The sequence below is a fragment of the Thamnophis sirtalis genome, unplaced genomic scaffold (genome assembly GCF_051295495.1).
Source record: "Thamnophis sirtalis isolate CommonGarterSnake01/CBP01778 unplaced genomic scaffold, rThaSir2_p1.2 scaffold_1, whole genome shotgun sequence".
NCBI classification, from domain to species: Eukaryota; Metazoa; Chordata; class Lepidosauria; order Squamata; family Natricidae; genus Thamnophis; species Thamnophis sirtalis.
In genome coordinates, this window is record NW_028261381.1 from 17,761,748 (window position 1) to 17,777,344 (window position 15,597).

A 15,597-nucleotide genomic window follows, 5' to 3' on the forward strand; every position below is an offset into this window, starting at 1 on the left:
CCACTTTGTAAATCAGGTGGCTGCACAAAATTCTCAGCTACACATGCCATTTCACAGATATTGTCTTGTATGTATGTATGTATGTATGTATGTATGTATGTATGTATGTATGTATGTTCCATTAAAATAGGGTTTTCCAATCTTGGCAATTTTAGGGTGCATGGACAACTGGGAGTTGAAGTCCATGTGTTTTAAAATTGCCAGAGTTGGAAAATCCTGCATTAGTTAGGATGCAGTTCTAGTCCCATCTTGGTCATGAAACCAGCTGGGTAATCTTGGGCCAGTCACTATCTCTTAGCCCTAAAAAGAAGGCAAGAACAAATCACTTCTGAAAATCTTGCCATGAAAAATATAGAGATTAGCCTTGGCAGTTGCTGGAAGTCAGTGATGACTCAAAAGCACATACACACAAAAAACATCATCATCATCATTATCATCATCACCATCATCATCGATTATATTTTAAATTGCATGAAAAATATGTTAACACATCCTACCTGGAATTACAGAGCAATGTAAAGGAAATATAAGCATTTTAAATAAAGATGAATGGATAATTGTTCAAAGGGTATAAAGTAGAATATTGCACATGAGTGCATTTATTAAAAAGGAAATAAAACTTCCTTTACATGGTAGAGTTAAATGAACAGGTTTTAAAGGTTTCCACTACACAAATTTATGGGTTACTTAATTTTTTATGAGAGGATGTTTATGCATATAATTCTTGGTTTGCAACCTAATCTTGTGGAAGTGTCTCAGATCTGTGTGCCAATCCCCATAAACCATCTCCATCTTGTCCATTTCCATGTCAACATAATATTATTCCCTTTGAAAATGGAATAAAGATTAGGAAACAGTTGGTGATTTGTGCTCAGAGGCTATGAGAGTGTTTGAGACTCCCAAGAGAAATGTGTATTGGAATCCAAAGGTAGCTTTTTGTGACCAATTATTAACTTACCATATAGACTTAGTAAGAAAACCAGGAGGGTACTGACCTGTGTCTGCTATAGGTAGAGCCTACCACAATTAAATGACAGATCTGAGAAATTCCATTGGCAAATCTTGATCAGTGATTTAGGATTGGCTACTCATTGGTGTAACTCTTCCCCTTGCATTTCTCCAGGATGTTTAAATTTCCATGATGCAAGGTTATAACAAGCAGTCATGAAATCCAGAATACAGAACGTCCCTTAGCGGGGGAAAATTCTCTTTGGTGAGATCCTTCTTATGCTGATAGTCTTTTGGCTGTGGAACTCACCAGGTGGTGGTATTGGCAGATGACCCTTAAAATTCCTTTACGTCTTGGAGCAATGAAATTAAATGGAAGCCTTCAACTGCAAAGTATACTCAAAACCAAGATTGTTTGTATTAGCTGGCACTGTAGTATGTTTGCTTTGCTTAAGGTTTCTGCGATGCAGTTTCTGGTGTATCCTGCCATTTCCCAAAATTTCCAATGAGTGGAAACCCTTCCCCTACTGAAAAGGTGGAGAAACTCATAATCTCTCATATACAGGTAGTCCTCAACTTACGGCCACAATTGAGCCCAAAATTTATGTTGCTAGGCGAGACATTTGTTAAGTGAGTTTTGCCTCAGTTTATGACCTTCCTTGACACAGTAAATCATTGCAGTTGTTAAGTTAGTCACACGCTTGCTAAGCGAATCTGGTTTACCCATTGGCTTTGCTTGTTCAGGGAGTTGCAAAAGGTGATCACATGATCCCGGGACACTGCAATTGTCGTAAATGTGAGCCAGTTGCCAACTGCCTGAATTTTGATCACATCTCCATGCGGATGCTACAAAAGTTGTGTGAAAAATTGGTCATAAATCAATCACTTTTTTCACTGACGTCGTTAACTTTGGTCACTAAATGAACAAGGGCTACCTGTATTACTGAATTACAAGCTCTCATCTTGAAAGGCAATGGAAGTTGATGTTCAACAACATCTGGGGCTCTCTAGCAGTGGTCTCCAACCTTGGCAACTTTAAGACTTGTGGACTTCAACTCCCAGAGTTCCTCAGCCAGCAAAGCAAAGCTGGCTGAGGAACTCTGGGAGTTGAAGTCCACAGGTCTTAAAGTTGCCAAGGTTGGAGACCACTGCTTTATAGGATCTACATCCTTAACCTGATGAGGAATTGCTTGAAAGCCACATGAGTTGACAGAGGCTCTGGCAAAAGCATGCATACTTTTCAAATAAGACAGCTGAGCATAAAGATATATCTATAAGCATAGCAAAGCCCAGCTTGGTCTAGACCGGTGATGGCTAACCTTTTGGTCGTCGCATGCCGAAACACCCATAATGCAATGTATATGCTCCCCGCTCCCTGTGCTCCCTGCTTGCGCCACACGCCTGTGCATGTGTTTCCTCCCGCGGAAGACCTCCTGCACCAACCTGGAAACCAAAACGGGGTGTGGGGGCACTGCATGAGCCTCCAAAATGCAATGCGAGCGCACTCTGTGCATGCGCGGCAGAGACACGAAGACCAGCTGGCCAGCAGGAAGGTTCATGCGCGGTAGAGCTGGGCTGGGGCGATGGATTGCATACCTGAAGAGAGGGGCAATGCCATAGGTTCATCATCATGGGTCTAGACTCTAGTGGTTAAGATGCTGGATGAAGAGTGAGGAAATTCAAGTTCTAATCCTGTCTTAGACATAGAAGTTAATTGGTAAAACATGGACCAGTCATTCTTTCTCATCCCAAGAAAGAAAGCAATGGCAAACTTTTTTTTTATATGTTTTTTTATATAAGAAAACTGCAGGGACTTATCCATGTAATTTGCCAGGGATGCTTGGCTCTAGAGCAGGATCAAGCAATCCTGGGCAGTTCAAATATGCCTCTGTACCATTTTTGTGAAACCTAAAAATTGTGTGTGTGTGTTTTTTTAAAAAGGATTTTCTAATTCAGGAATGGAGGAAAATTGCTGAATTTGAAAAGTCACAAGCATTACCCTTGTAAGGCTAGAGCATTCTGAATTAAGATGGAAAAACTGCATAATGCACAGAATAAATGCCCCAAAAGTGTTCTAGTGACCATTTTACAGGGACTAAGGAAGTTGTCTGTATTGGCTTGACATTTGGCTTGCTAAGTACTTGCCAGATTTCAGGCTTTGTTGACTATGTCCTCAGTTTCACTCTTTGATTGAGTTCATGGTTAAATGCAGAGGTTTGCTTTTCCATGAAGCCAGGTTTTGGAATGGTTGGGAACTATTCTGGACATCCTCTGGGCACCAGAAAGTTGAGATTCATTTGAAAATTTAGGCCAGTTTATGAATTGAAACAGTAGAGCATAATATTATATGTGTGTGTCTGTGTGTGTGTCTGTGTGTGTGTGTGTGTGTGTGTGTGTCTAAGTCACAACCCCTGGTATGCCCCAATTATGGGAGGAAGCTAACTGCTTCCATTCTCTGTCCATCGGCTCATCACAAGAGACCATCCCTTTATTTATTTATCAGCACAAATACTACACACACACACACACACACACACACACACACACACACACACACACACACACATATAATATGTGTATTATACATATACATTTATGCATACATACATACACACACACACACACACACACAAACATATATATATACACATACACACACACACACACACCGTATCTATATACATACCATATTTTTCGGAGTATAAGACGCACCTTTTTCCCTCAAAAAAGAGGCTGAAAATCTGGGTGCATCTTATACACTGAATACAGCATTTTTTGCCTTACAAAACACCGCCCCCTTCACAAAAATGGATGTGCATAGCCTTTAGGAGGCTTTCAGAGTTCTCCTGGGGGCTGGGGAGGGCAGAAATGAGTAAAAAAGAGCCATATTTTTGCTCAATAACCCCCTCAATTACCCCCCAGCCCCCAGGAGCACTCTGAAAGCCTCCTAAAGGCTATGCATGCCTCCTTTTTGACAAAAAATGGGTCTCGTTTTTTGGAGGCCCCATCCCCCAGGACCACTCTACAACCTAAAGGCTATTCATGCCCTTTTTTGAGGAAAAAACAGGCCATTTTTGAGAAAAATGGGCCATTTTGGGGAGATCTGCAGAGTGCAAAAACTTTTTTTTTTTTAAATTTGCCTCTTCAAAATTTTGGTGTGTCTTATACTCCGGTGCGTCTTATACTCTGAAAAATACAGTACACACACACACACACACACACACACACACACACACACACACCAGTGTGCCTAATGTCCCTGCCCTACTGTCCCCATTTATTTGTACCCATTTCCTGTGTTCTTATTCCTGTCATCTTGCACATGAGTGACAAACTAAATAAATAAAAAAAATAGAGTTAGAAGAGTCTTTCTAAGAAAGGAAGGTATATATATGAAGATAGGTTTGCTGTCTCTTGTGGCTTTCTAAAAGTACATCGTACAACCTGGACAGTGTGTTCCTAACTGTACCTTTTTAATTCCACCTCAGAGCTGAACCTGTCTCTTCTGGCTCAGCTGAGACAATTGGGGCAGCCCGTCTCCCTCCTCAGGCTCACCCCAGTCCCCTTCTTCATTGTCTCATATTTTGACAACTGGTCTTCAAGCTTCAGCCCTTCACTCCCCAGATCCGTCTGCAGACAGAGTGGTGACTGTTGTTTCAGCTGCCTTGGGTTTGATACCTGCTGGGAAGCTCTGCGGGCAAGTGGTTTCGAATGGCGGAGTGGGGGGGGGGGCGGGGAGGGTGAATGTCTCACATTGAAGCCTCTGCAAATGTCCACCTCCCTTAAGCACGGAGGTGCTTCCCAAAGTGCCTTCAAAACAGATCAGCACTGAAATCCAGCTTGGCAAAACTCGCAGCTATTAAGAAACCGTCATATTCAGAGCCACGGAGAAGTCGTTTTCTGTCAGATTGCCTCAACATTACCTATTACGGAGGACCAGAAAGCGCACAATAGTTTCATTGAATAAAGCCAATGCGGAATCCATGAACGCTTCCTTTCACTGACGGGGAACATGATGACATTCTTGGTACTGAGATGTTTTTTAAACTAAACAAACATGCTGGCCACTAGGCCGAAGCCACCTCTCTTCCCACTCCTCTCCCCCCTCCCCAACCAGGAACACAAATTCCTCATCCTCTAAAAGTAGACTAAACAGTGACTTGAAACTTTGGGAAATGGAGATACAAACTCAAATTGGGGGTGGGGGGGACTGGTAGGTTTTTAGGAGGGGTTTTAGCACAAGCCTTGGGTTCATGCAAACTGGTATAATTTGTAGATCAATTACACCTGTTTGCATGGCCCCGACGTTTGTGCTTAAACAGCCCAGGTCCCTGGGACCTCCCCGGCAAACCCGTCAGTCTGTTCCACAACTTGAGTTTGCATCTTCTCCAGTGGTGGGATTCAGCCAGTTCTCACATCACATCGGGAGAACCGGTTGTTAACTTTCCGAGCAGTTTGGTGAACTGATTGTTGGAAGAAATCATTAGGGCAGAGAACCGGTTGTTAAATTATTTGAATCCCACCACTGGTCTCCTCCATGTGGATATGTGCTGTAGGCATATGTGGTCAGAAAGAAGTGGGGGTTTGTAGCCCCTAGAGCTGTAACGTGCTTTAGGTATGTCCTGCTAAGTTATGGTCACAAGGATTCAGGGAGGAATCATCTTAAATGCCCTCCATTTGTCAAAGAGCTTGCTTCATGATAACAGCCACAGGAGAGAGAGAGAAAACTATACTTATTGTGCAGACATACTCCTGTTCTTGCTATGTTCTGGCAAGACTCTGGTCTAAAATCACTTCCAATCATTGAGAATCAGAATGAGTAACTTTCCTTCCCCCACAATGCTGCTTTCTCTCAGGAGACATCTATTGGGGCAATGATGGACATAGCTGAGGCAGGAAGGGGTGGAAGGCAAAGCCAAAAGTGAGTTGAGATTCAATTCTAGTGTCACTTGTCTTGATTGACAAGGGACAGGGGCTTCTGAAAGTACACCAGGAGAGTGCATAAAATTAGGCTGAGGGTCTATGTGGCCTAAGAAATAGGCTATCTACTGGTTTGACTCATTGGCTTAATGGCAGGTTGCAGTGTTTCTGAATGACATATAAAGCTGTGGGCCAGCTCTCACCACTTAGCAGCTTTCAGCTGTGTTAAATCTCATTTCCCAACACCCACAATATAATGCACAGCTTTTCCCATTTACTGTGATTAATCTGCTGGGAGTTGACACTCAACATCTGGAGAACCAAGAGTTCCCACGTTTGAAACTAAATGTGTGACTGGGCCTATAATGGAAGATAGGGTCTCCTGTCCTGTCCTCCTATAACCTTCTTGTCCCGTGACCCGTCAAAACCGTGGTCCACAAAAGCGCGATCGACGAAAGCGCGCATTTGACGTCATCACAGCGCGACGAAAAAAATTAAAAATTGAAATAAAAATAAAATTAAAGCAAGCCGATTCACATAAAGGTAAGGGTTAGGTTTAGGGTTAGGGTTAGGGTTAGGTTAAGGGTTAGGGTTAGGTTTAGAGCATTAGGGTTACGTTTAGCGTTACGTTAAAGGTTAGCGTTAGGTTTAGCGTTAGGTTAAGGGTTAGGTTTAGGGTTAGATTTAGGCTTAGGTTAAGGGTTAGGTTTAGGGTTAGGTTTAGGGTTAGATTTAGGCTTAGGTTAAGGGTTAGGTTTAGGGTTAGGTTTAGGGTTAGGTTTTGGGGGGTTAGGGTAAGGTTTTCGCTTTATTTTTACATTTTTCGATCACAGCGCGATGTTTTCATCACGCTGTGATGATGTCAAATGTGCGCTTTCGTCGACCGCGATTTTGTCGTCCGCGGTTTTGTGGTGGAACCTTCTTGTCCAGCCTTTGGTGATTCAAGGTCCATGAGCACATTTCTCCCAAATGAAAAGATTATCCCTGGAACTCTTCAGCTCCTTGAAATAGATTTACTTAAGACACTTAGCATGGCAGGGTATGAACTTGGAGAGCAATTTGACCACCAATCCTGAACAATCTTTCTTAGCCATGAACAGGTGACTGACAGGCATTCATATGGGCAAAATCCCCAGCTCAAAACAGCTTCTTGTTCATTCTCTGGAATAGAAACTGCCTTGCCAAAACAGTTTTGCTACCTATTAAGAGAATAGGGTTGCGGTGGCTCAGTGGCTAAGATGCTGAGCTTGTCGATCAGAAAGGTCGGCAGGTTGGCAGGTCAACTCCCTAGCGCCGCATAACGGAGTGAGCTCCCGTTACTTGTCCCAGCTTCTGCCAACCTAGCAGTTCGAAAGCATGTAAAAATGCAAGTAGAAAAATAGGAACCTTTTGGGAAGGTAACAGTGTTCCGTGCACCTTCAGTGTTTAGTCATGCTGATCACATCACCACAGAGACATCTTCAGACAGCACTGGCTCTTCGGCTTTGAAACGGAGATGAACACCTCCCCCTAGAGTCGGGAACAACTAGCACTTATTGTGCGAGGGGAACCTTTACCTTTAAGCAGCCTGAGAAGGTACCTGATCGGATGACATTTTGGATCATACTACTTTGGATTCCATTAACATTTAATTTCGTTCACCACCCTGCTTACCTCTTTGATAGCAAGGCAGGGTGTAAATCAATTATACAACCCAAATAAAAGCTGTACAGTGCTATTTCCTAGAAAAAGAAGAGAAATGAAATAGAGGCCGAACTACAGTTTTCCACGTAAGCAATCAGTTTTGTCTTGCTTGTGAAAAGAGAAATATTTTTTAAAAACTATTTGTATGTTTCAATCCTATCCTGCTCTCCATGGACTTCTTGTCTTTTGATACAATTGCTATCATCATAGGAGAATGGTTATTACTTGGTCTCGGTAACCAATTTGTAACTAAAACAATACATCTGAAAAAATGCTTAAGAAGGACAACCACTATAGAAAATGGTAACCTATAATCTCATTTTACTTGTAAGATCAGTATAATTACCAATCAATTTAGAGGAGGTCTGTTTTAAGAGAACATTGAAGGGATTTGCTATTAAAATATGTGGCTTTAAATCTTAAATAATTGTACCATATTTATCATCATCATCATGCAGTGAATATCAGAGTTTATTACCTGGCATTTTCTGATTATTTGGGTTACAACCAATTTCATTGTATTTATTTTGTACAATGACAATAAAGATTATACTTTTAACCAAGAACCAAAAGTTCATGGAGATATCACTGTAATATTTGAAAGTGATTTTCTGCAAAGTCAGTGCTGTAAATTTAATACTTTAAAATATTTGGAGAATCACTTGAGTATAAGCTCTAGTTACAGTTGACTTTTCCCCCCAAATTCTTTCAACTTCAATTTGCAAATCCCTATTAGTACTACTACTGCTTCAATATTAAAGATATTCATGATTGAACCAGAAAATTTGAAGACCTTTTATGATTGATCAAATATCATTGATTTAAGGTTTATTCTATTTTAGAATAGATTCAATTTACAGTTTTTCTTTCAAGCATTTCTCAGTCTGCTACCAAGGCAGATGCCAAATATTTTTGTCTGTGGAGACAGTAGAACTATTTTACTAAGAACTTTTTTTAAAATTTCTCACTCAGAGAATTGGCCTTTCTGCAACATCCTTGCTCAACCTCCTCCCCCAAAAAACTTCATTTAATATATTCACTTTACTTAATATAAAAATATACTGTAATTGTTTTATTGAAAACCAGGGAGAAAAAATAATCTACTAAACTGGTTTGCTAATTGTGGGTGAATTTAAGCCAGTGACTCTTAGTCCAATCCAACAGAGTTGTTGTTATAGGAAAAATAAGAGACAAGAGTATTAGATATGTTCATTGCCTTAAGCCAGTGGTTCCCAAACTTGGCAACTTTAAGACTTGTGGACTTCAACTCCCAGAATTCGCCAGCCAGCAGAGCTGGGAGTTAAAGTCCACAAGTCTTAAAGTTGCCAAGTTTGGGAACCACTGCCTTAAGCTATATGTATAAAAAGGTTAAAAATATAATAATACCACTTAAATGCCATCTGCATTGACAAAGTCACCATCAGTCAATTGCAAAAGGTAATGAAATAGTTTACATCCTGTGTCAATATATTTAACACCATCAAACAACATATCTCTAGCATAGGTCCTTGAGAAGGACTTCATTGGTGGATAAAAATGCCAAATCCAGTCTAAACATCTGGCCAACTGAGCTGAGCAACCAACCAACCGTTAATAATAAGACTCTACTTACGAAGGAAAATAGATGGGTTTGGAAGGTTGCAAAGACCCAAGACGAAGAAGAAGAAAAAAAGGCATTGGAAGAATATCCGAAGGACAGTGAAGAAGATGCAATGAAACTATTATACCAGGAAGGTTTATGTGTACTGGAGAGACCAAACTGGCCTACAAGAAAGACCAAATGAAGAACCAAAAAGAGACATGGGAAGACAAAATATTATACGGCCACTACATTAAAATAAAACAAAAACTAGCAGGCAAAGCAGATAATAACAAGACCTGGCAATGGCTAAGAGCAGAAAAATTAAAGAAAGAGACAGAGGGGGCTAATTCTGGCTGCATAAGACCAAACTTTTAGAACAAATGCATACAAAGCTAGAATTCAGAAGACAGCAACAGATGCAAAGAAGCTAAAGAAAAGTGCATCACCTGGTTAGCCATAGCAAGAAGATCGCACAGATTGATTACAAACAGTGGCATGATAAAAGTATCAACAAATGGTGCATTGGAAAAGCTTCAAGAAAACCCACTTGCCTGCAAGCAAGAACTGATGGGACCACAACATAGACAAAGAAATATAAAATAAAGCTAAAATGCTCTGGGACTTTAGAATTCAAACAGACAAGCGCCAGCAACGCAACATCCCAGATTTAACAATTGTCAATAAGAAAGATAAAAAAATCAAAAAAATCTAGGAAGCCAGGTTTTATTTTGGCAGTGTTTTGCTGAGAAAATCATAATAGCGTGCTAAAAAGCCACATCATGGCCTTAGAGCTGAATGCATTCTACATAAGGACAGATGAAGGGCCAATGAAGACCTGTGTTCCGGCATTACACAGTAGCCAATTGGATGCATTCTAGGGAGATTACGTGGTATTTCAGAAAAGGTGGGTCCTCCTAATACAAGTAGTCCTAAACTTATACCATTTTTTTAGCCATCACTTGAAGTTACAACAGCCCTACAATGGTTGCTTGGCAACCAGCATGTATTTACAATGATTGCAGCATCCCAAGGGTATTTGATTGCCATTTGCAACCTTCCCTGCCAACTTCCAACACTCAAAGTCAATGGTGGGAACCTGAATTAACAACTACACGATGCATTTAACAATGATATAATTCACTTTAACAACTATGGCAAAAAAATCATAACTTTGTTAACTCACTTAATAACCATTTTTCTGGTCCCAACTGTGGTTGTGTAAGAGTCGTGGTGGCTCTGCCCAAAGCCTAGAATTTGATTCTCACTGGCTCAAGGTTGACTCAGCCTTCCACCCTTCCAAGGTGGGTAAAATGAGGACCCAGACTGTTGAGGGCAATAGGCTGATTCTGTAAACCACTTAGAGAAGAGCACTGTGAAGCGATATATACCAGTAAGTATAAGTACTATTGCTATTGTAAGTCAAGGACTGTGTATTTATACTCACAAGAGGTAGAAAATGTTATCTGAGGAAGACTCCCAGTGTATTGGGGATTACTCCCACCTATTGTCCCACTGCCAATAGAAGGCTTCTCTGAATGAAACATGGAAGCAGGCAATTTTTAGCAACAATCTTCTCCATATAGCTCAGGATGTTCTCTCTTTTGGAGAGTTAAGATTATTTCGGGAGAAAGGAGGATATGGAAGATAAAGGGCTTTGTGGGGGCTGATTGAGTATACTCTAGTGTGCTTTGAATGGCAGGAGTCTTGCGTAAGCAGAAAAACCAGGCAGAGGATGTCACGTTCTTGGTATCTGCAGTCTACTTTTGGCAAAAGTCAAAGAAAAACATACCATGTGTTTTGTGGTTTCTATTTCTTTTATCTCCTAATGGGAGTTAGGGAGCCATGCTACAATTTTAGACGTGCTGCAAATATAAGCAACATTGTCCAATCCTGTCTTAGCACCATCCAACAAAAGCAACTTAATAATGTGGAAAATCACCAAATCATAAGGCTCACAGATGTTCAGAGGCCTGTGAACTTAAACAGCAGACAAATAATTAGAGCAGATGACCTGAACATAACAGAAATAAATGGAGAAAACAAAATCTTCCGCATTTAAGAATAAATTGTGTGCAGTGTTCTGACAGATACATACTTTGGCGCAGCCTTCTTCCACTTGGCCCCTTTTAGCTGCACTGGTACAGGGATAGAGGGCTGTGCTAAGGCTCAAACTTTTACTCTCCCCTCCATCTCCTGAAAAAAATAAAAATAAATACAATAAGGTAAGGATGATATATGGTTCTACCTCCTGATCTTATTGGCTTCTTATATTAGGAAGTGGTCTGTAAATGCAGTTTAAAGATTATGACTAGAATCTAGAGTTAAGAGATGAATTACCACTGAAGTTCTGTTTGTTTTGTCTGAAGCCAATTTCCCCTTTTGAAAAAAAAAACCACCTCTGTTTCTTTGGCAGAGGGAATCTGATTCTATAGCAGATGGATTTTCAAGCTGCAGGCAGTTACATCTTCCATACTGATGCCAGACGCTTTAGATGCCAGAGTCTTACAAGTCAGGTGCCATATAGGTTTGATCAATAAATAAAATAAAACTCCAAGCGTAAATATGCAGCCTTACTAGTGCCTTCTTGGTATTTGCTCAGTGACTAGCAATAGGTACTAGCACTTAGACTTAGATACTGCTTTACAGTGCTTTACAGCTCTTCTCTAAGCTGTTTACAGAGTCAGCATCATGCTCCCAACAATCTGGGTCCCCATTTTACCAACCTCAGAAGGATGGAAAGCTGAATCAACCTTGGGCCGGTGAGATTTGAACTGCTGGCAGCTGGCAGTCAGCAGAAGTAGCCTGCAGTACAGCATTCTAATTACTGAGCCACCACGGCTCTTATATTTTAACGCTGTTAGTCTGCCTTATTGCTTTAATACTTCTTTCATTTATCTGAAAGTGTCCAGATATATCAATTACAGCTCTCATACTATCAAGCGTGGTGTTTGGGTGTGAATGGGAGTTTAGTTCAAAACATATTGAATGAATTTGTCCAGGCAAGGTGGAGAAAGAACATTGAAAAACCATGAATTAGCAGAGAATACCATTGCAATTATGGAGACTACATTTCTAATGAATTAAACCCTAATTAATAGCCGCCCAGGATGAACCATTGATCCAATTGGCTGAGGATGCTAGGATAAATTATAAACTTTACACATCTGGAGAGCTGCGGGCTGGAGGTTATTGCCATAAACAATGTTTCTTTTATAAAAAGGCAATGCATTAAGTTGACAGACGCGTTTCCACGGCAGGATACATCCAAAAAGATTTCTGGAAGAAATTGGAAATTTCCACTTTCTCTTCTGTCCTTTCATAGCATCCTTCCTTATGAAAGATATACAGTATTGATTTAATATTTTGATACAGCCACAAGACTTAATGATAATTTAATTTTTCTTAATCAGTTTGTGGCTAGTTTAATGATGCATTGCAGGCATTGTTGAATTAATGGACAAGTGAGTTAAGAACATTTTGCATATATTTTTTTCATGTGTTTTTTTTTTTTGCTCCTCCCCCTAGTTAACAAGAATAGCTCTAGTCACTGTTTTATGAATTGCTATTAAAGTTGGAGCTGAGGTACGCATATTCAGTGCCCAAAGATTGTAGATGGGGCTTCAGGCTCATTCATGAAATAGATATTTAAAGATTATGTATCCTTTGTTCTTGGTCTTTCAGTGTATGAAAATATTGATCTAAAGCATTTTTAGGGATGATCCTTAAAGAAGAGGATATTGTACGTTGAATAGCAGTAGTAACAACAAATTTAGATTAATGTCTTTATTTTAACATTGTGGGCAGTTCTTGGGTTCTCTAGTCCAGCTTTTCACTATCACGTATGTCATGGCAATCATAAAATACAGGCAGTCCCCGACTTACGACCACAATGAAGCCCAATATTTCTGTTGTTAAGTGAGACATTTGTTAAATGAGTCTTGCCCCGTTTTACGACCTTTCTTGCTACAGTTGTTAAGTGAATCACTGCAGTTGATAAGTTAGTAACTTGGTTGTTCAATGAATCTGGCTTCCCCCTTGACTTTGCTTGTCAGAAGGTCGCAAAAGGCGATCAAATGATCCCGGGATATGAACCAGTTGCCAAGCATCTGAACTTTGATCACATGATCATGGGGATGTTATGAAGGTTGTAACTATAAAAAGAGGTCATGTCACATTTTTCAGTGGTGGTATAACTTTGAACCAGGGGTGAAATTCAGAAGGTTCTGACAGGTTCTGGAGAACCGGTAGCGAAAATTTTGAGTAGTTTGGAGAACTGGCAAATGCCACCTCTGGCTGGCCCCAGAGTGGGGGTGGGAATGGAGATTTTGCAGTATCCTTCCCCTGCCACATCCACCAAGCTACGTGCACAGAACTTGGTAGTAAAAAATTTCGAATTTTACCACTGCTTTGAACAGTCACTAAACTGTTGTAAGTGGAGGACTACCTGTATTATGATGTTTTATGACCATTACGTGAATGCCAGAGTCATTAAATTAACCAATGGACATGGTTTTGCCAAAAACAGAAGTAAGTGTCAGTTTTGGCAAAAGTGTTGTAAACGTGATTACGTGATTTCAGGATGTTGCAAACGGCTATAAATGCAGGACCACCAAAGGAGGGTGACTTTTGAAACTTTGGATCCAGGTTGTGTGTCCCCTTTTTTGGCTTGGTTGTAACTCTGAACAGCTGCTAAACAACTGGTCATAAATTGAGGACTACCAGTAGGGCAAATTCTTTTTAATCATAGGAAGTTTGACTTGGGTTCCTGAGAGAAAACTCCCCATCCCACCTGATTTTTGTTTTAAAAAAAGCAAGAGTAATCTCAGTTCCACTTACTAATGATACAGTCTTCCTTATTCCATGATATTAAGTCCCAGAATTTACAGTATTTATATTATATTGGGGATCCTGAGAGTTTCAAGCCAGCTCTTCCAAAGATACCAAATTGGGGAAGTCTTTTTTTAATGGATGAAAAATTAAGCATTTTGTTGTGGCTGTGTTGAATAATCCAGTATTAAAAAATACTAACACTTGTTTGCATATTTAACAATTCATGCCAGATTTCCCTATGGATTCTAATAATGGGAACTGTAGAGGCACCAATGCTGGTGAGTACATTTTTATCTAAACTTTTTACTCTTGTTGTTTTATTGACCTCAGGCCTCAACTGAATAGAAGCAACCTAATAGTGTCAGGATGTTTTGTATGGTACAATATATATATTGTATATATATACTTATAGTAACAAGTTCCTTCTCACTTACCTATTACTCCCAGTTCTGTAGCATGGAGGAAAGTGATAAATTGGATAAAACAATGGCAGAGTAGAAACATATATTTAGATAAGATTCTGTTCTGTGGTAACTGTTCAACTGATATTGTATCCAAGAAGATTGTTAATTTTGCAAATACTGTTTCCCTTTGATATTTTTTTTTAAATAAAGGTTGATCCTGGCTTTTTATATGCTTTATGTCTTGAATCCATATAATTCTATATATGGCTTGGTCTCTCCATTATTTTACAAAAGAAAAAAATGGAAATGAATTAAAGAAGCTATTGAAGTTTCATAGAGGAAAAAAATGGTTTTCTGTTGGTTTTAAGAAATTCAAATCTTTAAAATAAGACTTTCCTGGATTATCGATCACTGAATCCAGTCGGTAAATCTGTTATATACATAAAGAACATAATTTTTAACTCCCAGGAGTGTTCACCAGAGTAGAAACTGGTAATAGAAATTAAATCTATAGCAAAAGCTATTTAGACTTATATACCGCTTTACAAGTGCTTTTACAGCCCTCTCTAAGCCGTTTACAGAGTCATCATATTGCCCCCAACAATCTGGGTCTTCATTTTACACACCTCAGAAGGCTGGAAAGCTGAGTCAATCTTGCCCCTGGTGAGAACTGCCAAACTGCTGTCAGCTGATCATTAGCAGAAGTAGCCTAAAGTACAGCACTGTAATCACTGCGCCACCGTGGCTCATCAAATATATACTCAGGGATAGCAATAGCAGTTAGACTTATATACCGCTTCATAGGGCTTTTAGCCCTCTCTAAGCGGTTTACAGAGTCAGCATATCGCCCCCACAGTCTGGGTCCTCATTTCACCCACCTCGGAAGGATGGAAGGCTGAGTCAACCTTGAGCCGGTGAGATTTGAACCGCCGAACTGCAGATAGCAGTCAGCTGAAGTGGCCTGCAGTGCTGCACTCTAACCACTGTGCCACCTCAGCTGCTGGGGGTTCTCAGGGGTTTGGGAGAACCTCTAGCTAAGATTCTGTGCAGTTCGGAGAACCCCCCCAAATTCCACTCCTGGCTGACACTACCCCCCCCCTGCCCCACCTCTCAGAGGAGTCCCCAAACAGCTTGCTTTGGATGCAGGTAAGTGCAAGGCATGTAGGGAGGCTCGGGGAGGGCGAAAAATAGGCTTACTGGAAGTTTGGGCCTCCAGAGGATCTCCAGAAC

At 40.4% G+C, this 15,597-nt stretch overlaps 1 protein-coding gene across 2 annotated transcripts in view; it reads left to right on the top strand.

Moving 5' to 3' along the window:
- Positions 1-15,597, top strand: part of FRZB (frizzled related protein) — a 42,501-nt gene that overhangs the window by 3,302 nt on the left and 23,602 nt on the right. The window contains exon 2 of one of the 2 annotated variants that reach the window (XM_087708210.1): positions 14,194-14,241. The exons of the other annotated variant lie outside the window; for it this stretch is intronic. Within the exon in view, the coding sequence (XP_087564336.1) occupies positions 14,194-14,241 (48 nt within the window). The remainder of the gene's footprint in view (positions 1-14,193; positions 14,242-15,597) is intronic. 2 annotated transcript variants of the gene reach the window in all.